The sequence below is a fragment of the Stenella coeruleoalba genome (genome assembly GCF_951394435.1).
Source record: "Stenella coeruleoalba genome assembly, chromosome: 10".
Lineage (NCBI taxonomy): Eukaryota > Metazoa > Chordata > Mammalia > Artiodactyla > Delphinidae > Stenella > Stenella coeruleoalba.
This window is the reverse complement of record NC_137156.1, coordinates 41,001,053-41,028,519: the sequence shown is the minus strand read 5'-3', so window position 1 is coordinate 41,028,519 and position 27,467 is coordinate 41,001,053. Positions and strand designations below refer to the sequence as shown.

The window sequence follows — 27,467 nt, the reverse complement described above, 5'->3', positions numbered from 1 at the left end:
GATCTGCAGACTTAGAGGGGACCACAACATATAAGAAGGTGGGCCATCCTGGTGGCGCAGTGGTTGAGAGTCCGCCTGCCGATGCAGGGGACACGGGTTCGTGCCCCGGTCTGGGAGGATCCCACACGCCACGGAGCGGCTGTGCCCGTGAGCCATGGCCGCTGAGCCTGCGCGTCCGGAGCCTGTGCTCCGCAACAGGAGAGGCCACAACAGTGAGAGGCCCGCGTACCGAAAAAAAAAAAAAGATATAAGAAGGAAATCCATGAATCCATATACAGTCACCAATATATAGCCCATGGACTGAGAAAATAATGTCTTAAACTTACAAGCACTATTTTTAAAAAATATATATAAACTCTGCTTTGATTAATAGAACATGGAATAGCTTAAAATAATATAAAATCCACAGTAGTTTTAGGTTGGTGTGTATATATATTTAATCAAGGGATATTAAAAGTACCATGTGAGGGAATTCCCTGGCGGTCCAGTGGTTAGGACTCGGCACTTTCACTGCAATGGCCTGGGTTCAATCCCTGGCTGAGGAACTAAGAGCCCGCAAGCCACAGGGTGCGGCCAAATAATTAATTTTTAAAAAGTACAATGTGGAGGTTTCATGAAATTATGCTTTTAAATAAGAGTCTTTGTTGGACTCCTACTTCATGCCATATACAAAAATTAACTCATAGTGGACCAACAACCTAAACGTAAGAGCTAAAACAATAAACAGGGGTAAATCTTAATGACCCTGGATTTGGTAACATAGGCCAAATTCTTAGACATGACAACAAAAGCCTGAGAAACAAAACCAAAAAATTTTTGATAAATTAGACTTCATCAAAATTAAAATCTTCTGTGCATCGAAGGGCATTATCAAGGATGTGAAAAGACAACCTACAGAATGGGAGAAAATATTTGCAAATCATCTGATAAGGGTCCAGTATCCAAAATATATAAAGAACTCATACAACTCAAGGACAAAAGGACAAACAGCATTTCTCCAAACAAGATATACAAATAGCCAACAGGCACATGAAAAGATGATCAACACCATTAGTCACTAGAGAAGTATAAAGTAAAACCACCACGAGATACCACTTAACACCCACTAGAATGGTTACAATTTTTTAAATAATAAGTACTGACAAGAATGTAGAGAAACAGGAACCTTCATACACTGCTGGTAGGAATGTAAAATAGTTTAGGCACTGTGGAAGTTAGGCTGTTCCTCAAAAAGTTAAACATAAAATTACCATATGATCTAGCAATTCCACTCCCAGGTATACGCCATACCCCAAAGAATTGAAAACGGGTACTCTAACACTTGGACACAAATGCTCCTAGAAGTATTATTCACAATAACTAAAAAGCAGAAATAATTCAAATGTCCAACAATGGATGAATGGATAAACAAAACATGGCATATACATACAAGGATTAGTTTTCAGCCATAAAAAGGAACATAAATGTTACGCTTGAGAACATTACGGTAAGTGAAAGCCAGACTCAAAAAGTCACATGTTGTATAATTCCACTTATATAAAATATGCAGAATAGGTAAATCCATAGAGACAGAAAGGAGATTGGTGGTTGCCAGGGACTGGAGGAAGGGAAGAATAGGGAATAACTGCTTAATGGATACAGGTTTTATTTTTGAATGATGAAAAGTGTTTTGAAACTAGACATAAGTGGTGGTTGCTAAATGCCACAGACTTACTTTAAAATGGTTAATGTTATGTGAACTTCAGCTCAATAAAATAAAACTAGTTTTAAGATCACAGTAATTTTTTAAAAGCTAAAGTAGTCAGTGTCATCACTATCTTCTTCAGAGTCTACACTCCAGAGGAGTGGCCTCTCAGGTTACCCTTAGTTTTACTATATTAAATCATTTCCATAAAGGAAAAAGGGGATCACTGCCATATCCATTCTCCTCGATAACTGTGGCCAATTTTACATTTTCAAAAATTCCTTATCAAAAGAAAAATAAACCCAAATATAACCATCTTTGTTAATTCAAGCCAAAAAGTTTTTAAAAAGTCCTCCAAAGACTCTCTAGACAATGGCATTTAAGTCATATCTATCTAATCTGTAAGGGAGATTCAAGAAGAAAAAGTAGAAAAATGGGTTAATCCTTCACTGATTTGTTATATAAATAACACATGTAGTCTTTCTTCCTAGAGATTTCCCACTTCTTGGCAAAGTGTTTACCAGCCATTCTAAACCTAAGCATTTGCTTCAAAGCCTGACTAGGGCCATCCAATTAGGTTATAGTCCAAATGAAAGACCTTTAAAGGGACATTTCAAAGCTAAAGCAAAGAAAAGCAAACTTGTACCACAGAGTATAATTTAATTTCTAAATATCAGTAAATGTGCAATATTAATGAGTAAATCTAGCCAGTGTTATTGCTTTGTACATTCAAAGCATGACTATATGAGGTAAGACTACATATAACACTGCAGCTGGAGGAAGAGAGCTGCATTACTTTGTAGTCATACTTCAAAGCAAACACTATTACCAGCAAATAGTTCTTCTCCTCAGTAAGTTTCCTTGACAACCCATTGAAAATTTACTGCAAAAACCAAAACAAAATATTCTTTATTTTAGCCAGAGGGTTTACTCCCTCCTACCTTACAAAACAGTAAGTGGTGTTCTGGTCAGTAAATTCTTATTCTGAAGCTTGATTTTTAAATACAAATTATCTAAAAAGAAATAAATGGCAAAGCTCCTAAGAGATTCTGAAAATGACACACTAAGAAAAAAAATTTTGTCATTTATTCAACAAATATTCATTAGGCATTACAATGAGCCAGGAACAGGAGATGCAGAGGTTAGAACCTCTGCAATTTTGAGGCAGATCAAACTGGGGGACTAGCCAACCAAGTGTATCAGACCTCTTGTGAAGCTCTTTTCATCAAGATAGGTGATATCCCTGCAGAGATGGAGAAACGAACCCACAGAACACACCCATTCATATATGAACTCTTGGATTCATGACATTAGGTGGTCCTCCTCGGACAACTTAATATCCTCATGGACACAGAAAAATCATTATATTGATTAGGGACAAGGGTGTAGTGAAAAAATAAAGAAATGTGGGGAGATTTACATAAAGGGCTTCAGCTAAAACAGTAATATTTTATTTCTTTTTTCTTTTTCTTTTTTTTGCCTGCACCACGCAGCTTGCCAGATCTTAGTCCCCCGACCAGGGATTGAACCCAGGCCACTGCAGTGAAAGCACTGAGTCATAACCACTGGACCGCCAGGGAATTCTCAGTAATTTTTTAATTAATTAATTAATTAATTAATTAGGCTGCGTTGGGCCTTTGTTGCTGTGCACGGGCTTTTCTCTAGTTGCAGCGAGCAGGGGCTACTCTTCGTTGCAGTGCGTGGGCGTCTCGTTGCGGTGGCTTCTCTTGTTGCAGAGCACAGGCTCTAGGCTCACGGGCTTCAGTAGTTGTGGCAGTGGGCTCAGTGGTTGTGGCTCACGGGCTCTAGAGCGCAGGCTCAGTAGTTGTGGCGCACAGGCTTAGCTGCTCTGTGGCATGTGGAATCTTCCCAGATTCCACCACTTCCCACCACTAGGGAAGCCCAATGTTTTATTTTTTAGGTTTTAAAAAATTGCTTTAAAATTGTTTAATACGAATTTTCAAAAGAATATAAAATTCATATTTCTTTTAGAAATATGAATTTCTAAAAGAAAGCCATAGTCCCTGACCTAGAGAAACTGATTATCTAGTGGACAGAGGAGAAAAAAAAAAAAAAGTACTAATACAGGGTGAGGAGTGCTATGGCTGAGGTATGCACAGGATACCACAATGACAATGGGAAGAGACACCTAACCCAGGTTGGCAGGGGGGATGGTAAGGGAAGGTTTCTTAAAGGAAGTGACGTGAGTTGAATCCAAGTTCAAGGACACTCATTCAACAAAAAAATCATCAGAAGCCTACTGTATGACCCTGTGCTTAGGATACAAAGCAAGGCAGATACAGCCTCAGCTCTTGAGAAACTTAAAGTTCAACGGATGAGGGACTTCCCTGGTGGCACAGTGGTTAAGAATCTGCCTGCCAATGCAGGGGACGTGGGTTCGATCCCTGGTCCAGGAAGATCCACATGCCGTGGAGCAACTAAGCCCAAGCACCACAACTACTGAGGCTGCGCTCTAGAGCCCGCGAGCCACAACTACTGAGCCCGCATGCTGCAACTACTGAAGCCCGCGTGCCTAGAGCCCGTGCTCCCCAAGAGAAGCCACTGCAATGAGAAGCCCGCGCACCACAACAAAGAATAGCCCCTGCTCGCTGCAACTAGAGAAAGCCTGCATGCAGCAATGAAGACCCAACTCAGCCAATAAATAAAGTTCAATGGATGAGATTGACAATAAGTCAGGTGACCAATTATATTTCAGTGACTGTGCTACAGACCACAATGCTCACTAGATATTGCATGCTCTTGCCTACGGTACCCAGCCTCCCCTTGCTGTTAGGTGGGACCATTTGACTAGTTTTGCATAATGAAATATGAGCAGAAGGGACACGTGTCACTTTTGGGCTGAGACAGGGAGAAGCCCATCCAGTCTCCTTCCTCCTCTGTTACAGTGCCCAAGAACATTGTGAGTTCCAGCTGGTGTAGCTACAAGCCTGAACCCCTTGAATGGAAGAGAGTTCCTGTGTGGAGCAGAGCCTCTGAAAACCCATGACTGATAAGCATCATCACAAATAATAAAACTCTGTTGTGTTAAAACAGTGAGATTTCAGGATAAATGTCACGGCAATATAACCTAGTTGATCCTGATTAAGAGTGTGAAAGATCAGTGAAAGGTCTAAGGATTGGTTCCGTTGATTGCCTCATACTTAAGCTTAGTGCCTGACCCATATAGGTGGCCAATAAATGTTTGATGAGCAAATGAAAGAATGGACCATTGACTGAGGGAACAAACTATTTTAAAAAAGGAATGCAGAGAGCAAATAGACAAGGTTAATGAGGGAAGTTGAACAAAAAGGCAGAGGTCCAATTATAAAGAGTTTGGATCGAAACCTGAAGGCAATGGGTAAGTCACTGAGGTTGTCAGAAGAAATGACATAACCCAATTTGGGTTTTAGAAAGGTCACTCTGACTTGGGATGGATATGGGCAGACCTGCAGAAATACATTTCTGCAGTTGATTCAGAGAAAGAACGAGGACAAAAGTGGGAGTTGGAAGGAAGGGACAGATTTCCAGATATACAGAAGGGAAAAGTCCACAGGACCAGGTGACTGACAGGATGTAGGCCAGGTCAATGGTGAAGCTGCCCTCCAAGAAGAATGTGGAAGGGTGGGGGGAGGAAGGAGCCACAGGGAAGCTGTCCTCCGAACATATGAATTTGAGAGTTCAATAAGATGTCTAACGGATATTTCTAGTAGATAATCATATAAATGTTGGACAGGCACTAAAAAGAGGGGAAGAGACAAACACAAGGGAGAAAATGTGCATTTGCAAAGCTCTAGCTGGAGGAGTTATCCCCATTCCCCCTACTTACCCTCCACTCCCCGTGGTGTCCAGCAAGTTTCCAATCTCAACTGCCAACAGTATAGTAGGGGTAGATATATTCTAGGTATTCCAAGTTAAAGTTCTGGAAATATTTTTCTTAAAAAATCAATTATCTATGGTGATAATCTACAACATGGAAAATCCTGATTAGCAAGCTATATATCTTAGACACATTACTAATTTCCAGAAAATTGCAGGCAGTAACGCACCTAACATAATCTCATTTCCAACAACACAATGCCCCTGGCATTCGACAGCCCCTTAACAATGCCATTACTGCCAGATAGCTCTGCTGGTAGCCCAGATGGCACAAGGGCTGCACCCTATCAGATCTGTGACATGCTCTGCAAACTGCTTTTACAGTTAAGCCCATTCTAACCGTTTATGTGTCCCTTCTTAAAAACAAGAAGACTTCCCTGGTGGCTCAGTGGTTAAGAATCCTCCTGCCAATGCAGGGGCCACGGGTTCGAGCCCTGGTCCGGGAAGATCCTACATGTTGCGGAGCAACTAAGCCCGTGCACCACAACTACTGAGCCCGCGTGCCTAGAGCCCGTGCTCCACAACAAGAGAAGCTCACGCACTGCAACGAAGAGTAGCCCCCGCTTGCCGCAACTAGAGAAAGCCCACGCTCAGCAATGAAGACCCAACACAGCCAAAAAATTAATTAATTAATTAATTACTTTAAAAAAACAGATCCATAATAGTGAATAATTATCTGCACTTGTTTGGATTCCAGATAAATTTACCTTTTTTTTTGGCTGCGTTCTCTGGCTCGTGGGATCTTAGCTCTCCAACCAGGGATCGAACCCGTGTCCCTTGCAGTGGAAGCGTGGAGTCCTAACCACTGGACTGCCAGGGAATTCCCCAAATTTACCATTTTTTTACAGAATGTTTTAAAGAACAGCTGCCACAAGTTCTTGGACACAAGGACCCTATAAAATGTCTAAAAGATGAATAATGCTGAGTATGAGGTGAAATAACTTGTTCAAATTAAATCAATAAATTATCACAGGGCCAACCAATAGCAGTTTCAGTTCTTAGAATTTTAAAGCCATTTTACCCTTTAGCTATTTTTTTTCCCTACACAGGAGCTCAGAATACTGCTAAAAAGGAGGAACAAGTAGACATAAACAGTTTACAAAATCCCTTCATTTTATCTAGCTAATCAGGTTGTTTATTTAACAAAAGAGGAAATTCTCTGCCTAGTACACAGACTGTGATATGACCAGATATTCTGCACAGTTTTCACTTTGGGAGGAACAAGGTATTTTAAGAACAGATATCCCAGGGTATGGCGTAAACTGCTAGAGGTCTATGTGATTGAGTGTCCTGCCCTGTCTTTCCAAATGAACGTCCAAATGTTAAGATAACCACACACAGCACTTTATATTACCTGGTATTCAATGACTTTTTTAATTTCTAAAAAGACGACTAAAGAAACCCAGTAAAGGGACTTCCCTGGCAGTCCAGTGGTTAGGACTTCACCTTCCAGTGCAGGGGGTGAGGGTTCAATCCCTGGTCGGGGAGCTAAGATCCCACATGCCTCACGGCCAAAAAACCAAAACATGAAACAGAAGCAATATTATAATAAATTCAATAAAGACTTTAAAAATGGTCCATATCAAAAAAAAATCTTGAAAAAGAAAAGAAACCCAGTAAACTTGGCTGTATTTGCAGGTTATATAAAAATAAAAACAAAGACTTAAAGTTGCTGGATCACACTGTCTGAACATAACTTACTGGAATGATTGAGTTGTTCCTGTAAACCTTAACTCCCTCCCACAACTCTTGTAAATAATGAAAAAAAAGACCAAAAAAAAAAGACAACAACAAAAAAAAGACTAATACTGGGGGAAACAAACAAAAACAACAGCAGGTAGTATTTATTCAGTGCCTACTTTGTGCTAGGTGCTGCCGTTTTACATGTGTTTTTAATATACTATCCCTAATTTTCAAACAATCATACAAACCAGGCATTATGTAATTCTTGCCATTATACTGATGAGGAAACCAAGCCTTAGATGATTTGGTGATGTGGTGAAGGACATAGAAAGGATAGCACTGAGCCAGGATTCAAACCACAGGCTATAGGTCTGACTGACAGCCAGACGACTGAGAGCCTGTTACATCCATGATGTAGCTAGCAGCATATGAAAAACCTTCTGAAAACTTAGCCACCACTGGGTAAAAGCCATGACATGATTTTCTCCGGGCCAGGTACAAGGAAAGGATGGAGAAGGTATTTTAATCTAATCTCTGATTCAAATCAAGAATTTGGAGCACTTTCCACTATTCTCTTCTGTGAACAGAGACTATTTGCTTACTTATTATATCTTTCCTGGCCAGAGCTGTCTTCTACATAGAGAGGCACTACGAGCTCCTCTATATTATGCAACTTTTTAACACTTTCTTTTCTGAAAATGTTTATTAATAAATATAAAAAATGACTAGTAATTCTCAATGTGAAGTTCCATTAATCTTCACATTTGTTTAGAAACTACATAAAAAAAGAATATATATATGTGTATAACTGAGTAACTTTGCTGCACAGCAGAGACTGGCACAACACTGTAAATCAACTATACTTCAAGTTAAAAAATATTGGAAAAAAAAGAAACTACATATCTCAAGTGATTCTTTACTTAAGCATTTATTCCACAAAAAAATGCTATTCAGTCATTACTTGCTTAGAAATGAATTGAGGCATGGGGGGTTGGGGTGGGGGTGATGTACAAAAATATACAAAGCCTACCCTTGAACGGCCCACCCCCTAATGCAAACTATGGCCCCTGGGTCAAATCTAGCCTACCACCTGTTTCTGTATGGCCCATGACTTAAGAATGGTTTTTACATTTTCAAAAGGTTGAAAAAAATCATAAGAAGAATATTGTGACATGTGACCTGATATGAAATTCAAGTTTCAGTGTCCATAGATAAAGTTTATTAAAACACATCCATGCTCATTCATTTACCAACAGTCTACGGCTACTTTCAAGCTACAATGGCAAAGCTGAGTAGTCCTCACAGAGATCAAAAATATTTACTATCTAATCCTTTATGGAAAAAGTTTGCCAACCCTTGATCTAATGAAGGGCCCAAGCAGCCACAACATCATGTTGATAAGGACTATTATGAAGGAAAGAAGATTCTGAGAGGGTCCCAGAATACCTCTCAAGAGGGAACATTTGAGTTGGGCCTAGAGGAGAAATTTACTGAGCCCAGAAAGGAGAGGTGTTCAGGCAAGAGGCACTGCAAACACAAAGCCACAGATGCAGGAAACAGTATATTACATCCAGAGAATGCTGAGAAATTCAAGTAGTTTGATATGGTGAAGGGTACATGATGGGAAGGAAGAAGAGGGCAACAGAGGAGCTGATAAATTAACTGAGACCAGTATAAAAAGTTCATATAAGTACATCAAAGAGTTATGGCAACTGAAGGCAACTGGGAATCCTCCTTGGTTTCTGAGGAGGAAGAAGGCTATCTCACCTGTGTTTCAGAAGCTTGAATCTGGAGGCTGAATGAGTGATGGGTGGGAGGTAGGACAGAGTTCAGTTAGAGAGGATAAGGGAGCTGGATGTAATCCGCGTCCCTGGAGAAGGGGAGCAGCAAGTGGATTCAAGTCATATTTAGGAGACAGCAATGATAGGAACTGGTAATTAAACAGAAATTAGGGCGCCGTGAAAGGGATGCAGAGGCTATGGCTTCTAACTGGGGTCAGTAGGTGGACAGAGATATCCATTTCTCAAGAGAGAGAAATACAGGAGAGAAGCAGGTGGGAAAGGAAAAAACAGTTTGAGATACTACAGGAAAACTTAAGTTTCCTACACTTTCCGTATATTATGGGAACTTCTAAAATCTCAATTTAAACGTCCATTTGAAAGCATTCACCCAAGAAACAGTGGTTGCCTCTGTACAGTGCAATTGGTGGCACTGAGGAGGAGGAGGCATTTCACTTTAAAACCTTGTGTATAGCTTGAATATTTTAGAACAAGCATTTCGGACTTTTATAATTGAGCAAGAAGAATGCCAAGCATTATTCCCTAGGAAATTTCTGAAAGCCAAACGGAGTGAATGAAATATTCAGAATGCTCAAGTTTCTTCAGGTCATTAAAACAATGCCACAGGAAGAGCATTCCTGACATCCATAAACTACCTTTATGTTCAAGTCCTCTCAATAACATTTTTAAAGTTTCCTTTGCACAGATCTCGCCCGTTTCTTAAGTTTACTGTTTTTTGTTACTGATATAACTCTATCCTATTGCTCATTATTAAAAGAAGTCATAACAAATTTTTACAGGTTACTATTAAAATAATCTTAATTCCATACATAAGCACAATCACAGGACTAAGAGAAATTATTTTTAAAAGCAAAAAAGAAATTTTTACTTTACACCAGTGTATTCTAAACCATGACGGTTTATTTCATGGCTATAGTTTGCCCAGCTAAACTATATTGATCAGATATAGATAGACACAACCAGATGTACAGGAAAGGCAGGCCTTATGGTGGGGCCAGAAGAGCAATAAGCAGGGGCAGGCAGGTCATAAACAACTGTTCTTTTGCAATTCTGACCACATGTGTGTGAACTCCTGCTTACCGTTCTTACAAAAAATAAGAACAAAAACTGGGCCAGATATACATGTGCACCAGGAACAAAACAAACATTTAACTATACAAGAGTTAAGATAGAAAGATAGTTTTAAAAAGGAAAACAGTTTTATGTAATTTCAAGTACTATATTTCACAAATTTTTGTGTTCCTAACTGAACTAAATTTAACTGTCAAACTTTCATTTTACCTCAAATTACACTTTATTTACTCTATTTAGGAAGATGCGGGAGGCTCAAAAGGGAGGGGACATGGGGATATATGTATGCATATGGCTGATTCACTTTGTTGTACAACAGAAACTAACACGGTATTGTGAAGCAATTATACTCCAATAAAGATCTATAAAAAACTAAGTAAATAAAATAAGAACAACAACATAAAAAGGAAGATGGGGGAGTATCACTAGAAATCACAGAAGAAAACTAGGTAGCAACTGCATTAAGATTGAGAATTCTTGGCTAAGAGTTCTTTACTTGAAGACAATCCAGTGCTCTAAGACTCAGAATAGACAGAAGTAAATGTAGGAAGAGGGGGTTTATTACAGACCCAAGATGTTTTAATTACTCCAAATCCATAGAAAATGAGTATTAATAAATCTTTTTTTTTGCAGTGCGCAGGCCTCTCACTGTTGTGGCCTCTCCCGTTGCGGAGCACAGGCTCCGGTCGCATAGGCTCAGCGGCCATGGCTCACGGGCCCAGCCGCTCCTCGGCATGTGGGATCTTCCCAGACCGGGGCACAAACCCGTGTCCCCTGCATCGGCAGGCGGACGCTCAACCACTGCGCCACCAGGAAAGCCCTAAATAAATCTTATATAATTAAACAACTACTGTAAGAGTCACAAGAAACTGATAACACAGGTTGTCTTATGCGGAAAGAAACTGGGTAACTGGGGGAATAGTATGGAAGGGAGAATTTTCACTGTATCCCACTTGTGCCTTTTAAATTTTGAACCATGTAAATGTACTGCCTATTCAAAAGTAAATTTAACTTAAGAGCTCATTAAACATTATAAATGACCAAATGAAGAACAATTCTGAATCTTCTACGAACCACATTTTTTTTTTCACATCTTTATTGGAGTATAAATGCTTTACAACGTTGTGTTAGTTTCTGCTGTATAACAAAGTGAATCAGCTATATGTATACATATATCCCCATATCCCCTCCCTCCCACCCTCCCTATCCCATCCCTCTAGGTTGTCACAAAACACGGAGCTGATCTCCCTGTGCTATGCAGCAGCTTCCCACTAGCCATCCATTTTACGTTTGGTAGTGTATATATGTCAGTGCTCTCTCTCACTTCGTCCCAGCTTCTTCTCCCCACCGCCCCCCAACCCCGTGCCCTCAAGTCCATTCTCTACATCTGCGTCTTTATTCCTGCCCTGCTACTAGGTTCATCAGTACCGCTTTTTATAATTCCATATATATGCGTTAGCATATGGTATTTGTTTTTCTCTTCCTGACTTACTTCACTCGGTATGACAGACTCTGGGTCCAACCACCTCACTACAAATAACTCAATTTCATTCCATTTTATGGCCGAGTAATATTCCATTGTATATAGGTACCACATCTTCTTTATCCATTCATCTGTTGATAGATATTTGGGTTGCTTCCATGTCCTGGCTATTGTAAATAGTGCTGCAGTGAACACTGTGGTACATGATTCTTTTTGAATTATGGTTTTCTCAGGGTATACGCCCAGTAGTGGGATTGCTGGGTCATATGGTAGCTCTATTTTTAGTTTTTTAAGGAACGTCCATACTGTTCTCCATAGTGGCTGTATCAATTTACATTCCCACCAACAGTGCAGGAGGGTTCCCTTTCCTCCACACCCTCTCCAGCATTTATTGTTTGTAGATTTTTTGATGATGGCCATTCTGACTGGTGTGAGGTGATACCTCATTGTGGTACAAACCACATTTAAAGGCATTATCATATGTTCAAATTCCCTACATATGATAATTTGCTCTATAATGCATCTTAAAATATAATGTCAGGAAAAGTCTATTTCTATATTAACTTGTATGTGTTCTTTTATCAGACATTAAAAAGCCATTACTCCTATCATCTTTTCTTCTTTCTTTTTAGCTAATGCATGGGAGAACTAGATTTAGCAGACAACTGTTCATTCTTGGAACATCTCTTCCACAGATCTTTCTTAATTTTTAGCTGATCTGTTTCATATATTTTTTATTTATTATTTTTTTAATTTTTTTGGCCACACCACATGGCATGCAGGATCTTAGTTCCCCAACCAGGGATCAAACCCACGCCCTCTGCAGTGAAAGCGCGGAGTCTTAACCGCTGGACTGCCGGGGAAGTCCCTGTTTCATATATTTTTAATGCAAGCTCTCTCAAATCTTTTTCTTAAAGTAAAGAATATCAAAATTATAAATTAGGGCTTCCCTGGTGGCGCAGTGGTTGAGAGTCCACCTGCCGATGCAGGGGACACGGGTTCGTGCCCTGGTCCAGGAAGATTCCACATGCCGCGGAGAGGCTGGGCCCGGGAGCCATGGCTGCTGAGCCTGCACATCCGGAGCCTGGGCTCCGCAACGGGAGAGGCCACAACAGTGAGAGGCCCACATACCGCAAAAAAATAAAAAATAAAAAAATAAATAAATTAACCTTGACAGTCTTTTTTTCAACCACCAAAAGGCCAAGTCAATAATTACTCTACCCTACTCTGGAAAAGCATCATTTCTGAACATATTTTTGCAGTGCCTCTAAAACTTTAACAATTTGATGCTAAATTCGTCTCTCAATTATACTTCAAAGCATTTGGAGAATGAAATGGCCTCACAACACCCACCCAATGAAGTATGCAGAAAACAAAGCCTTTTTACCCATGAAATTATAATGAATTATAAACTGCTATTTAAAACAGACCACTCTAAAAGGAAAATTTTTAAGAGAATACTTTTAAAAAGTTACTACAGTCTTAAAAAAATTGCTTTTAAAAAAATAGCTTTTTAAAAAAATTGAGGTGAAGTACATATAACAAAATTAACCATTTTAAAGTGAATAATTAGGTGGAATTTAGTACATTTACAATGCTGTGAAACCACCACCTCTAGCTCCAAAACACTCTTGTCACCCCAAAATAAAACCTCATAACCATTAAACAGTTAGTTACTCCTCATTCCAGACCCCAGACCTCCAGCCCCTGGTAACCATCAATCTGTTTTCTGCACCTATGGATTTGCCTATTTTGCATATTTCATATAAATGGAATCATACAACATGTGATCAAAGGGTCTGGCTTCATTTACTCAGCGTGTTTCTGAGGTTCATCCACAATGTAGCATGTATCAGTACTTCATTCCTTTTTATGGCTAATAACAGTCCATTTTATGCATATATTACAATTGTTTTATCTATTCATTTATTGATGGACATTTGGTTGTTTCTACCTTTGGCTATCATGAATAGTGTTGAACACTGTATACAAATATTTGAATACCTGTTTTCAATTGTTTTCCATATATATCCAGGAGTGGAATTGCAGGATCAAACATAATTCTGTTTAACTTTCAAGAACCACCAAACTATTTCCATAGCGACTGAACCGTTTTACTTTCACATCAACAGCATACAGGTATCCAATTTCTCCACATCCTAAGACTTGTTATTTTCCACTTTCTTAAAGTGGGTGTGAGGTGGTAAAATTAGTTTTAAGAATGTCCTAGGGCTTCCCTGGTGGCGCAGTGGTTGAGAGTCTGCCTGCTGATGCAGGGGACACAGGTTCGTGTCCCGGTCCGGGAAGATCCCACATACCGCAGAGCGGCTGGGCCCATGAGCCATGGCCGCTGAGCCTGTGCGTCCGGAGCCTGTGCTCCGCAACGGGAGAGGCCACAACAGTGAGAGGCCCGCCTACCGCAAAAAAAAAAAAAAAAAAAAAAAAAGAATGTCCTAATAATTACTTAACTTCTGAAGGAAGGTAGAATGCCTGACCAGTAAGAATGGGAAATAGTAAACTCTTATTCCCCGCTTAACCCCAAGAAAAACCTCAACTAACTAGACTCTTTCTCCCAGAAAGTAAAAATTTACCGGATATCAGGAGAATGAGAAGACAAGGCACAGACTGGGAGATAACACTTGCAAAAGACATATCCAATAAAGAACTTATCCAAAATATACAAAGAACTCTTAAAACTCACAATAAGAGGTCTTCCCTGGTGGCGCAGTGGTTGAGAGTCCGCCTGCCGATGCAGGGGATGCGCGAATGCCCTGGTCGGGGAAGATCCCACATGCAGCGGAGCGGCTGGGCCCGTGAGCCGTGGCCGCTGAGCCTGCGCGTCGGGAGCCTGTGCTCCGCAACGGGAGAGGTCACAACAGTGAGAGGCCCACGTACAGCAAAAAAAACACCAAAAACCAAAAAACCTCACAATAAGAAAATGAACAACCTAATTAAACAACAGGTAAAAGACCTGAACAGTCACCTCACCAAAGAAGATATACAGATGGTAAATAAACATATGAAAAGATGCTCAACCTCATTTGGCATTAGGGAATTGCAAATTAAAAAAAAAAAAAAAAAAAAAGGCGATACCGTTACACACCTATTAGAATGGCCAAAATCCAGAACACGAAAACACCAAAGGCTGGTAAGAATGCAGAGCAACAGGAATTCTCATTCACTGCTGGTGGGAATGTAAATTGTACAGCTACTTTGGAAGACAGTTTGGTGGTTTCTTACAAAACTAAACATACTCTTACCAAAGGGTTCAGCAATCATGCTCCTTTGTGTTTACCCAAAGGAGTTGAAAACTTGTGTCCATACAAAAACCTATACACAAACATTTATAGCAGCTTTATTCATGATTACCAAAACTTGGAAGCAACCAGGTGTCCTTCAGCAGGTTAATGGATAAATATCCAGACAACGGAATATTATTCAGTGCTAACTATTAAGCCATGAAAAGACATGGAGGAACCTTAAATGCATACTACTGAAGGAAAGAAGCCAATCTGAAAAAGCTACATACTGTATGATTCCAACTATGACATTTTAGAAAAGGCAAAACTATGGAGACGGTAAAAAAGATCAGTGGCTACCAGGGACTACAGGAAGGGAGAGATGAATAGGCAGAGCATGGAACATTTTTAGGGCAGTGAAACTATTCTGTATGATACTCTAATGACGGACACATGTCATTACACATTTGTCAAAATCCACAGGATGTACATACAACACCAAAAGTGAATCCTAATATAAACTATGAACTTTGGGTGATAATGACATATCAATATGGAATCACTGATCGTAACACACGCATCACTCTGGTGGGTGATGTTGATAGTGGGGAAGGTTATAAGTGCGTGGGGGCAGAGGACATATATGAATACTCTGTACTTTCCACTCAGTTTTGCTGTGAACCTAAAATTGCTCTAGAAAATAAAGTCTATTAAAAAAAAAAGTATTAGGGACTTCCCTGGTGGTCCAGTGGTTAAGACTCTGTGCTTCCACTGCAGGGGGCACGGGTGTGATCCCTGGTTGGGGAACCAAGACCCCACATGCTGTGCGGTGTGGCCAAAAAAAAAAAAAAGTATTAAAATATTTTTTTTAAAGGTATTGAATATATTTTTAAAAGTTATTGCTGGATTCCTTTAAAGGACTAGTAAAGGCTCAATCTGAACTCACAGGATTATTAGTAACAGTTGTAACTAACATTTTTATAGCAATTTAGAATGTCCCAAGTGCTATGCATGTAAATATAATCTAACTTAATTCTCACAATGACCCTAGGAATGAGATGATGTTAGTGGACATATTTCTATTTTACACTTGAAGAAACTGTGGTTTCAAGAGGGTACAAACCTGAAGTACACACATGACTACAGTAATCAAGACGGTGTGGTACTGGCACAAAAACAGAAATACAGATCAATGTAACAGGATAGAAAGCCCAGAGATAAACCCACGAATATATGGTCACCTTACCTTTGACAAAGGAGGCAAGAATATACAATGGAGAAAAGGAAGCCTCTTCAATAAATGGTGCTGGGAAAACTGGACAGCTACATGTAAAAGAATGAAATCAGAACACTATCTAACACCATACACAAAAATAAACTCCAGATGGATTAAAGACCTAAATGTAAGACCAGATACTATAGAACTCTTAGAGGAAAAACACTCTTTGACACAAACTACAGCAAGATCTTTTTTGACCCACCTCCTAGAGTAATGAAAATAAAACCAAAAATAAACAAATGGGACCTAATGAAACTTACAAGCTTTTGCACAGCAAAGAAAACCATAAACAGGATGAAAAGACAGCCCTCAGAATGGGAGAAAATATTTGCAAATGAAGCAACTGACAAAGGATAAAACTCCAAAATATACAAACAGCTCATGGAGCTCAACATCAAAAAAACAAACAATTCAATTAAAAAATGGGCGGAAGAACTAAATAGACATTTCACCAAAGAAGATATACAGATGGTCAAGAGGCACATGAAAAGATGCTCAACATCACTAATTATTAGAGAAATGCAAATCAAAACTACAATGAGGTATCACCTCATACAGGGCAGAATGGCCATCATCAAAAAATCTACAAACAATAAGTGCTGGAGAGGGTGTGGAGAAAAGGGAACCCTTCTGCACTGTTAGTGGGAATGTAAATTGATACAGCCACTATGGGGGTTCCTTAATAAACTAAAAATAGAACTACCATATGACCATAGTATATGCCACAACTGGGCATGTACCCTGAGAAAACCATAATTCAAAAGGACACATGTGGGCTTCCCTGGTGGCACAGTGGTTGAGAGTCCGCCTGCTGATGCAGGGGACATGGGTTTGTACCCCGGTCCGGGAAGATCCCACATGCCGCGGAGCGGCTGGGCCCGTGAGCCATGGCCGCTGAGCCTGTGTGTCCGGAGCCTGTGCTCCGCAACGGGAGAGGCCACAGCAGTAAGAGGCCCGCATACGGCCAAAAAAAAAAAAAAAAAAAAGGACACGTACCCCAGTGTTCATTGCAGCACTATTCACAATAGTCAGGACATGGAAACAACTTAAATGTCCAATGACAGATGAATGGATAAAGAAGATGTGATACATATATACAATGGAATATTACTCAGCCATAAAAAGGAACGAAATTGGGTCATTTGTAGAGATGTGGATGGACCCAGAGTCTGTCATACAGAGTGAAGTAAGCCAGAAAGAGAAAAGCAAATATCGTCTATTAACTCATATATGTGGAATCTAGAAAAATGGTACAGATGAACCTATTTGTGGGGCAGGAATAGAAACGCAGACGTAGAGAACAGACATGTGGACACGGTGGGGGAAGGGGAGGGTGGGCCGAATTGGGAGATTAGGTTTGACATAAATACACTGCCATGTGTAAAATACATAGCTAGTGGGAACCTGCTGTATAGCACAGGGAGCTCAGCTCAGTGCTATGTTATGACCTAGATGGCGGCGGAGCGGGGGAGGTCCAAGAGGGAGGGGATATAGGTATACATATAGCTGATTCACTTCATTGTACAGCAGAAACTAACACAACATTGTAAAGCAATTTTACTCCAATTAAAAAAAATTAAAAATTAAAAAAACAAACAAAAAACATGTTCTTTCCTCCACACCCGACTCCATTTGACGGCTGTAGCACTATCCATTAGCTAACACTCGTGAGAGTCCTGGGCGTCTGCAGCTGAATAAAGGGCAAATAACACTTGTTGCAGCTTCAGTTCTACAGCAAGTGGTTTAAATTTGCAAAACATGCTCAGCATATACAGTAACAATCACAACACTCAAAGCTAGCAAGAATATCATCTTCCTCTCCACTTTTCTGGGTAACCAAAAGCCAACAGATGTTTATAACTGGTTTATGATCTGTGAGGCTGTATTATACACTAGCAGGCGTGCCAAGGTTCCTTCGGTTCCAAGCCAGCAGAGCTTGGGAGTCCTCCAGATTCACACACTCACCTCAAGAAGGATAAGGGGTTACTTAGGTCCCTTTGCAAGTTAACAAGTACTGGCTTTTAGTCACTTCCACTAGAGGAAGGTAGCTATGCAAAATATATTAGCAGAAGTGACAAACAAGGGAAATAAAAACACAAAGGGCAGACTTAACTCCTCATTCACCTGCAGCATTGATAAATAACTGAATTTTTATCCTAGTCCATTAAAAGGAGGGAGGGAAGCAGGCTTCTCATTTAAGGGTAGGTAGCAAACTCAGCAGCTGTGGGAGATTAGGGAGTCTTGGCAGTGGGAAGTGGGCCCAAAATAGACGTATTAAACACCACTAGGTGAGAGTTCCGATCAGCACATATTTTTAGTAATTGCACATTTATAACTTTCACATGTCCAGTTCAAAATTAGTCTAGCTATCAGTCTCTTGAAATGCCAGAAAAATGATTCCTACTCCACAGGCATCCTCACAAAGGAAAAAATCATGTAGTCAAAGCCCAGCACTGATTCTGCCGCTGCGCTGGATGGAACCTTGTAACCCATCTTGACAGTTACAACTGTCACTCCCACCATTCACCTTTACTCACCCTGCACCCCTGCCTCCAGTCAAAAGGAACTTCCTCTACCCTCCATGCTTGATTTGTGGGTGGGGGTGATGGTGTGGCAGCCTAGGGAAAGCAGGAAGAAGAGAAATGTGGCAGAGACTCCTGGTTGTCTCCCAATATCTGTTCCCAGCTTCATCCTTGGGAAGCTACACAAGGAATCCATTTGCTAACTAACCAGATTGAGTTAAGTTCTCAAACTTGACCACACTTTGTTTCAGGTCACAAATTTCTCTGCTGGTATTTTCTACTGCTGTCAAATTACAATATTACGAAGACTGTTTTTATCTACCTCTGTTGGACATCAAGAAACATGTTTAGATGATTGTAAAAAGTCAGAAAACAAGACTGGCATAGGAAATTGTAATAGCTCTTAAGTTGTCCTTATTGTCAGTCACTGCAAATATAACTAAATTTAAATGAACTAAGGTTTTGCTCTCACATAGAAGCTCAAGCCTTTTGTTCTCTAGCACTGAAAAGACTCCTGCATCATTTTCAATGTTTCCAACAAGAGTTTAACCTGTTGTTTCCCTTCTGGAGAAGCTTTTTTAAAAATGCTTATATTTTTAAATATGTATTTTTACTAACAACAATTTCGAAATTGATGACAGCACCTAAATCTAAACAACAAAAAAATCAATATGTAAATCCTACCCATCCTTTGAGATACTATCAAAACAAATGATTATCATGTCACAACCTATAATAGATCATTGAATCTATTATAGTTGAATACAGGATAGAGAAGGAACACTAGTATAAAAATGTAAGTTTACAAGGAACATAAATATATTTATGTAAATTTCTTTCAAAATTATTTCTACGAGATCTGTAAGTTGCATTCAACGGATCAAAATCTGTATGTGACATGAATATGTCCCCATACTTCAAAAGCTAATAGCAAAAGAAAAAATATAATGATGAGTAATATCTCCATCTTGACTTTTTACTAGTGGGAATTAAAGGTTACTCACACCTTCAATGTTATATACTGAAAGATACTGTACTTGCAAAAAGCATCCTGAAATCTCTCATTTTTCATCAGTTAGAAATAAAATTATTCTAAAATAATGAAATAAACTAGTAGTTTAATTTAATGGTAAAAATTCCAAACTTCATGTTAGCAACTTTTGCCTGTTTTGTAAACCATAATGCACAGCTACATCTCACTGTGCGTTTTAATATGCATTAAGTACTAAACAATTTACCTGTTGACAAATCACTTCTCTTATGTGATTATTTTAAACTATGTGAATGAGAAAGGTAGAAATATATATTGACATTCACTGATTCATTCAAAAACTATCTCTTGGGAATGTGTATTTGTCTTGTCTAGGCACTGGGCTACACTGGTAAGCAAGACAGAGGAGACTGCTGCTGTCGTGGACTCAGTGTTAAGGGAGGGAGCCATGTAAAGGGGAAATATGGTAATATTAGACAGTGATAGGTGCTAGGAAGAAGATGAAAGAGCATGATGTGACAGTGTGTGACTTGGAGAGCTATGTTAAAGAGAGCCAGGGAAGACCTCTCTGAGAAAAACCAATAAATTGATCTAAAGTGATTCATCTTTTACTTAAAATCATTTGTTTATCACATGCCACCCCAGGATGGTGAAGAGATTTTTAAAAAATTTCTACAGACGATTACAGCTAGCCATGAGCTGAGCAGGGGCCAAGAGGGTCTTCTCAGGAACCGTAAGCAGCACAAGCAGCTAGCTGGTAGAGACTCCAGAGACAGGAGACTAATCCTGACTTCTCCCTAAAAGGACTAACACAAGTGCCTCTGCTAAGACATGTAATACTCATAATCTTGGAGACAAAGCCAAGATTTCCTAGAGGCAGTTTATTATAAGTATATTACCTGAAAGATTAAAAAGGAAGGAAATTGTTGAATAAGACCCTGAAACAATATTTAGAAAGTGTTACATTTTTTTCTGGTTTATTTTAAAGAATTGATGACTCCTCAAAGAACATGGCAAGTGTTACTCAAAGTCCAAAGAAAATGTTTCTGACTACTTGCACCTGTCCATTAGGACAGACTTTGCTTTGCTGCCTTCCTGGCCCCATGCTACAAGACATCTTCGGGATGTTCTCTGAACCCAAACATGACCATATCCTTTGCTCTGAAGAGGGTTAAGAGAGCACAGTTCCAATTCAGCTTAGTTCTTTGGCCTCAGTGTGAGAAACCATGCTGTCACGTAACCTGGAGAAAGGCACAGAATTTGAAGTTTAAGGAGTTGGTAAGATGGTGAAACTGGCTGCCTTCCTTCTTCCTGTGCTTGGTCTTCACACTGTGATACCACCAACCATCCTTCAAGTTCAGGATCCTTCAGCCATCCTAGATTCAAGTCAGAAACCTAGGAGTCACCAGAGTCAACTTCTCCCTCTCCTTGACCTCTCATATCCGACCTGTTACCAATTCTGGGATCTTCCTCTCTACATCTCTGAAATCTGTCCACTTCTCTCAGCTCCTCTGCCACTAACCTGATTCAAGGCATTTACCTGGACAGAATTACTATAGCGACTGCCTAACTCGTCTCCCAATATATGTACTCTCCCCGCTCCAGTCTACTCACTCTCTGCAGTCCAAATTATCTTTCAAAACAAAAATCAAGTTTCCCACCTACTCCTGCTCTTATTAAAACCCTTCAAATGCCTTCCATTACTTTTAAAATCACAACTATAATCAGATGAAACAAGATTGACCAAGTACTGATGAAAGCTAGATGATAAGTACGCTGAGTGTCTCTCTTCTGTATATGTTTGAAATTTTCCACAATAAAAAGTTTAAAAATAATGAACCACCAAAAAAACAAAGAAAGACCATGGCTGACAAGGATTCCATGGTCTGGCCCCACCTACCTCACTTCATGCTTGTACTCTGCACCTCTGCAGCACTGGCCTAATTTCATTCTTCAACTGCTCTAAGCTCCTTCTTACTACAGAGTGTTTGCACATGCTGTTCCCTCTATCTGGAACGCTTTCATTAACTCCTACTCAGAGATCAGGGCAGCCTCCCTGAGACACCCCTGCCCACTATGTCCATATCAAGGTCTTTTGTCAAATGGTGCTATTAATTGATGTTCCTTTTTCCTAGACAATGTCACCTCAGTTTGTGAGCAAATATTTCTGAATGTGGTTAACTGTAAACTTCATAAGAGCGGAGTCTGTATTTTTGCTTATCAGTGAATACTAAGCATTTAGCACAGGACCTGGAAGAGAGCCAGCACTTTAAAAGTGGTTGTTGAATGATTACTATCTAAGACTACCAAGGGAATTGCTTTCAAATTTTTATAACAAAACACATTCTAAATTTATAAAAAATTATTTGTTATTTTGGTCTCAGTTTCCCTCAAGTTGCTACAGAGAAATCGTTCTTATTTATTCCCTTTGGAGAGTCTTTCCTTTGAGATATTGGAGTACTCAACATTCCTGTGATGGAAGTATCATGATTACCAACCAAAAATAACCACACAAATCCACACCCTGGTCTTGTCTCACTCTTCTTCATAGTTGCTTCTCCTCCTCCCTCACCCAAATCAACATCAAAGGACTAGAAGACACTTGCAGATAAATTCCCTAACAGACCCCAGAAACTTCCTTTCAGTTCCTGCTCCAGATGGCTGGCAAGCAGATATCCCTTAGGGATGCTTCAGCAGAGGCCCCAGGACTTCGCTCCGTTCTGCTTCCCTTGTGATTACCACTAACACTCCTTCTGCAATATATTCCAGGCATCATCACAGGGCCATTTACTTTGTATCATGTGGTAAATTGACATTAAAAGGGCTTATCTTTTCATTTTATCAAAACTTCTAGGAGACAGGCATAAAACAGAAGCTAGAAACTAAATCTGATTTAAATGATTTTATTTTATCATGTTAACATTCAGTGTAACAATTCATGTAACTAGAGAGTGACATCCTGAACATTAATTCAATATTTCTTAGAACTACAGGGCCATTAAGACCCTAAGAAATAAATGGCCAGCAAGGAGACTAAATTTATCAAAATATTTTCTAGACAAAAAAGCACATGAAGCATCTGGCACAGGCTTCATGAATTAATTCAGACATCATTAATCCAAATTTATAATTGAGGAACCAAGTAAAAATTTAACTTTAGTCTATCTATGACCTATGAAGTAAATCAACAGTAGAGTCAAAAAAAAAAATGTGAACATCCTCAAGTACTTGTTCATATGAAAATAATCCGTGTTAACTACAAATCACTCTTGTCAGGTAAGGCTAAACAGGGAGGACCCCCCCCCCATCCCGCTGACAGGGAACACTCAAATGCTATGTAAATATGTATCTGTGAATCAAGAAAGCTCCACAATATGTTGTTCAAACTGCTAACTGGCATTATTACTGGTAGATAAATCTGAATTAAGAAGGTTCTTTAAAAAAAAAAAAAGAGGTCCCATTATACTTTTAAATCTTATTTTTGAACACAAAATTGGCTTCTAACACCAGAGCAGGAAAGTAAGCAAATTTTAGAATTCCTCTTAAGGAATTTCTTTGAGGCAACCATTCTTCATAAATTAAGTAATTACCAGGACATCCCTGGAGGTCCAGTGGTTAAGACTCCGCGCTTCCACTACAGGGGGCATGGGTTCAATCCCTGGTCGGGGGACTAAGATCCTGCATGCTGCACGGCACAGCTAAATAAATAATTACTAAAATTATAAGAATAAGACTGTCTACTCAAAAGCTGAATAAGGGTACTTAAAGACCTTCATGCATTTTTAAAAACTTTTTTGCCAAGTTCAGTAAATAAAAAAAGTTTAACAGAAATTATCTTTTTATCTAGAAAGGAGAGTTAAGACTGCTTTATCATTTGCTAATTATAAAACCTGTGCTAGAGGAGAAACCTTCTGAAAACTAGATCATTCTCTTCCTGCAGGTAAGGCTGCATTTCAATTTTAGACAGATGGAGCCCATCTTTAAGGAAAGACTTAATAGCCTATTACAGTGTTTATTTGCTGATTGTCACTGGTGTCAGATGTTTGCCCTTGTATTTAACTAACTCCCCCTGCTATCATTAGTCCCATTCTGGTGTTTACTGGATGTTGAGTAACCTGCTTACATATACCAGACCACTTATTAAGTAATCCCTCTTCTGTGGCTCTTCCTCTGGTAGTTACTAGAAGACTTAGGTATCCTGTACTGCCAATTAATTGTATGCATGGTGGCACTGACCAAATGTTTAAGTAAGCCATTCAGTGTGTCTACACCAGCCTCAAGTATCAGAGCCCTTGAGAAGGCTGTTCATGTCTATCACTCCACAGAGCTAACTTCTTTGGTAGAGAACTTGGTGTCAAATTCATTGTATCAATACAATTTGCCTGCCATATCTTAAAATGTGTATAGACATTTTTTTTTAATCAGTCTTCTATTTCTTTGTCTGTCAGCATAATGCCTATGGGTGGAATTAGATGACAGCTTCCAGTTCTGAACTCCCAGGGAACCAGGGAAAAGCTTTGCCTGTACACATGATTCTTCTGGTAAAGTTTGAGCTTTTTTTTTTTTATTGGAGTATAGTTGCTTTACAATATTGTGTTAGTTTACACTGTACAGCAAAGTGAATCAGCTATACGTATACATATATCCCCTCTTGTTTTTTTAAATTATTTTATTTATTTTTGGCTGCGTTGGGTCTTTGTTGCTGCATGCGGGCTTTCTCTAGTTGCGGTGAGCAGGGGCTACTCTTTGTTACAGTACACGGGCTTCTCATTGCAGTGGCTTCTCTTGTTGCAGAGCACAGGCTCTAGGCACGTGGGCTTCAGTAGTTGTGGCTCACGGGCTCTAGCGCACAGGGTCAGTAGTTGTGGCGCATGGGCTTAGTTGCTCCGCGGCATGTGGGATCTTCCTGGACCAGGGCTCGAACCCATGACCCCTGCATTGGCAGGTGGATTCTTAACCACTGCACCACCAGAGAAGTCCCTATATCCCCTCTTTTTTGGATTTCCCTCTCATTTAGTTCACTACAGAGCACTGAGTAGACTTCCCTGTGGTATACAGTAGTTCTCATTAGTTATCTATTTTATACCTAGTACGTCTGCGTCTAGGTCTGTGTCTCTATTTCTGCTTTGTAAATAAGATCGTCTACACCAATTTTTTCAGATTCCACATATATGCGTTAATATACAATATTTGTTTTTCTCTTTCTGTGAAGTCTGAGCTTTAACCCCAGCCAGCTTCAGAATTACTCAGTCCAAAATATAGTGCCAATTCTGCAGAAAGGGCTGTGATCTTCCTGAGCACAACCAAGACAATTATCATTATCAAGAAGCTCCTAGATCATCAATGCAGAATGCAAAAGAAACAGGTTAATAAGGACACTAGAACTCAACCTACAACAATGTAACAGCTGGGGCAGGCAGGGAAACAACTGCAACAGTAAGCTGATCAGCCTGATCACTTCAGCAGGGATAGCCAGCTCTTTCCTAGCATGGTCACTGTGCTACCTTTAAGAGGTGACACCAACCAAGACGAGATCCATAAATCCTGGTCTCAGCCAGACAGTAAAATTCTCTCCAAATAAGAAAAAAGGGGGCTTCCCTGGTGGCGCAGTGGTTGAGAGTCAGCCTGCCGATACAGGGGACACGGGTTCGTGCCCCGGTCCGGGAAGATCCCACATGCCGCGGAGCGGCTCGGCCCGTGAGCCATGGCCGCTGAGCCTGCGCATCCGGAGCCTGTGCTTGCAACGGGAGAGGCCACAGGAGTGAGAGGTCCGCGTACCGCAAAAAAAAAAAAAAAAAAAGAAAGAAAAAAGAAAAAAGGGGTAATCATCTATGTATTGTCTTTTCAAACTTACATATGAAATAACACCAGTCTACAACATCATTTTTAAACACAAAAAAACCGTGATAATATATGACATGCTGAGGATCAAGAGCAAAGAAAGAACTGCAAAAGCATGGAAGAGGCAGCACTGGTTTTTGTTTATTTTGCTGCTTCTCCTAAAGTTAACTGTTTAAAGGCTTTGACTTTGATTATACACTTTAATAATGAACCTAAATTTGGATTTCATTCAAAAGAGTAAATATTAAGCAACATACTTTCAAATGCATAAAAAAATCATTGATTAGGCGAAGTCCTTAAACAGTTCTAGGAATGGATGACTTGACAAAAATGTGAGTTATGAATCTGTTTGCATTTCTTCCTTCATTAGGAATCATTTGGGGGAGTTCCCGGTGGTCTAGTGGTTAGTATTCGGCGCTTTCACTGCCGTGTCCTGGGTTCGATCCCTGGTCAGGAACTGAGATCCCACAAACTGCGGGGCATGGCCAAAAAAAAAAAAAAGAAATCATTTGGCCACTGGTTTTACAGATCTGCGTTTTATATCAAAGTTAATAAACACATTTATGGACTTCCCTGGTGGTCCAGTGATTAAGACTCCGTGCACCGGGAGCCCGGGTTCCATCCCTGGTCAGGGAACTAGATCCCGCATCCTGCAACTAAAGATCCCGCGTGCCACCAACGAAGATCTTGCACACAGCAACGAAGATCCTGCAAGCAGCAACTAAGACCCAGCGCAGCCAAATACATATTTAAATATTTTTTAAAAAGTTAATAAACATATTTTATATAACTGATGGTTGTGTTCATTAGTGTTATTAGCATATAAAACAGACCTGATTAATCAACTGTTTTTACCCTTTTGATTTCCTATTAATAAATTTTTCTAACATTTTTATACATTACCTATAAAAAAACCTGTAAGTTATAATATGACCATTAAAACAAGGATAATTCTAGGGTAAAACCTGTTTGTGAAAGCTAATCATTGGAGCACATATAAAACATTGCACCCTAATCAGACAGTACACTTAAAAATATTCCTTGACATGGAGGATAAGATGTTATAAATTTAAATAAACTTAAAGAAATTTAAGGGCTTCCCATGTAGCACAGTGGATAAGAATCCGCCTGCCAATGCAGGGGACATGGGTTCAAGCCCTGGTCCGGAAAGATCCCACATGCTGCGGAGCAACTAAGCCCCGTGCACCACAACTACTGAGCCTGCACTCTAGAGCCTGAGAGCCACAACTATTGAGCCTGCAATCTAGAGCCCGCGAGCCACAACTACTGAAGCCTGTGCGCCTAGAGCCCGTGCTCCGCAACAAGAGAAGCCACTGCAATGAGAAGCCTGCGCACCACGATGAAGACCCAACGCAGCCAAAAATAAAATAAATTAAAAAAAAATAAATTTAAGTATACCTCATTTAGTGAGAACCTTGAACCAAAATGGGAAGTTCTGTAATGGTTAATCCTAGAATTCACTTGAGATAACCAGATGTGAAACTCACAAGTAGGCTAATTTGTTGCTATATTACATTACCCCAGACTGTCCTTTTGCAGCTTCTTTGCCATTTTCACAGCTGTATTTGACATTGTGTATTACCCTTAATTGCCCCACCCTCAATCTCTTGGTTTTTGTTTTGCTGAGAATATAGAACACCCACATGTTTCCATCTCTACATTCACCTACCCACCTACATCCACGCCCACATACCCTGCCTCTCCTTCTGGTACTACAGAGGCACTATCTGTGCTCCAGGTGAAAATCAAACCCTCCACCTGTGCATTAGATCTTCTCTCTGCCCTACTTAAGGACATTGCTCCAACAATTCTCCCCCCCTCTTCTGCACCATAACATTTTACCTTTCTCCCAGATCAAATCATTTCCATCATCATAAAACATGCTTTAATTTCTCCCTTAAGAAAAAACAAAACCCTCTCGACTCTACATCCCCCGTCTATCTACTGCTCCTCTTTATAGCAAAGTTATTCAATAAAA

General features: G+C 39.9%; 1 protein-coding gene across 2 annotated transcripts in view; it reads right to left on the bottom strand.

Annotated features, from left to right (window-relative positions):
* NUDT3 (nudix hydrolase 3) overlaps positions 1–27,467 on the bottom strand; it is a 109,267-nt gene that overhangs the window by 55,068 nt on the left and 26,732 nt on the right. Inside the window, exon 2 of one of the 2 annotated variants that reach the window (XM_079933576.1) lies at positions 18,652–18,732. The exons of the other annotated variant lie outside the window; for it this stretch is intronic. Coding sequence (XP_079789702.1) covers positions 18,652–18,732 — 81 coding nt within the window. The remainder of the gene's footprint in view (positions 1–18,651; positions 18,733–27,467) is intronic. 2 annotated transcript variants of the gene reach the window in all.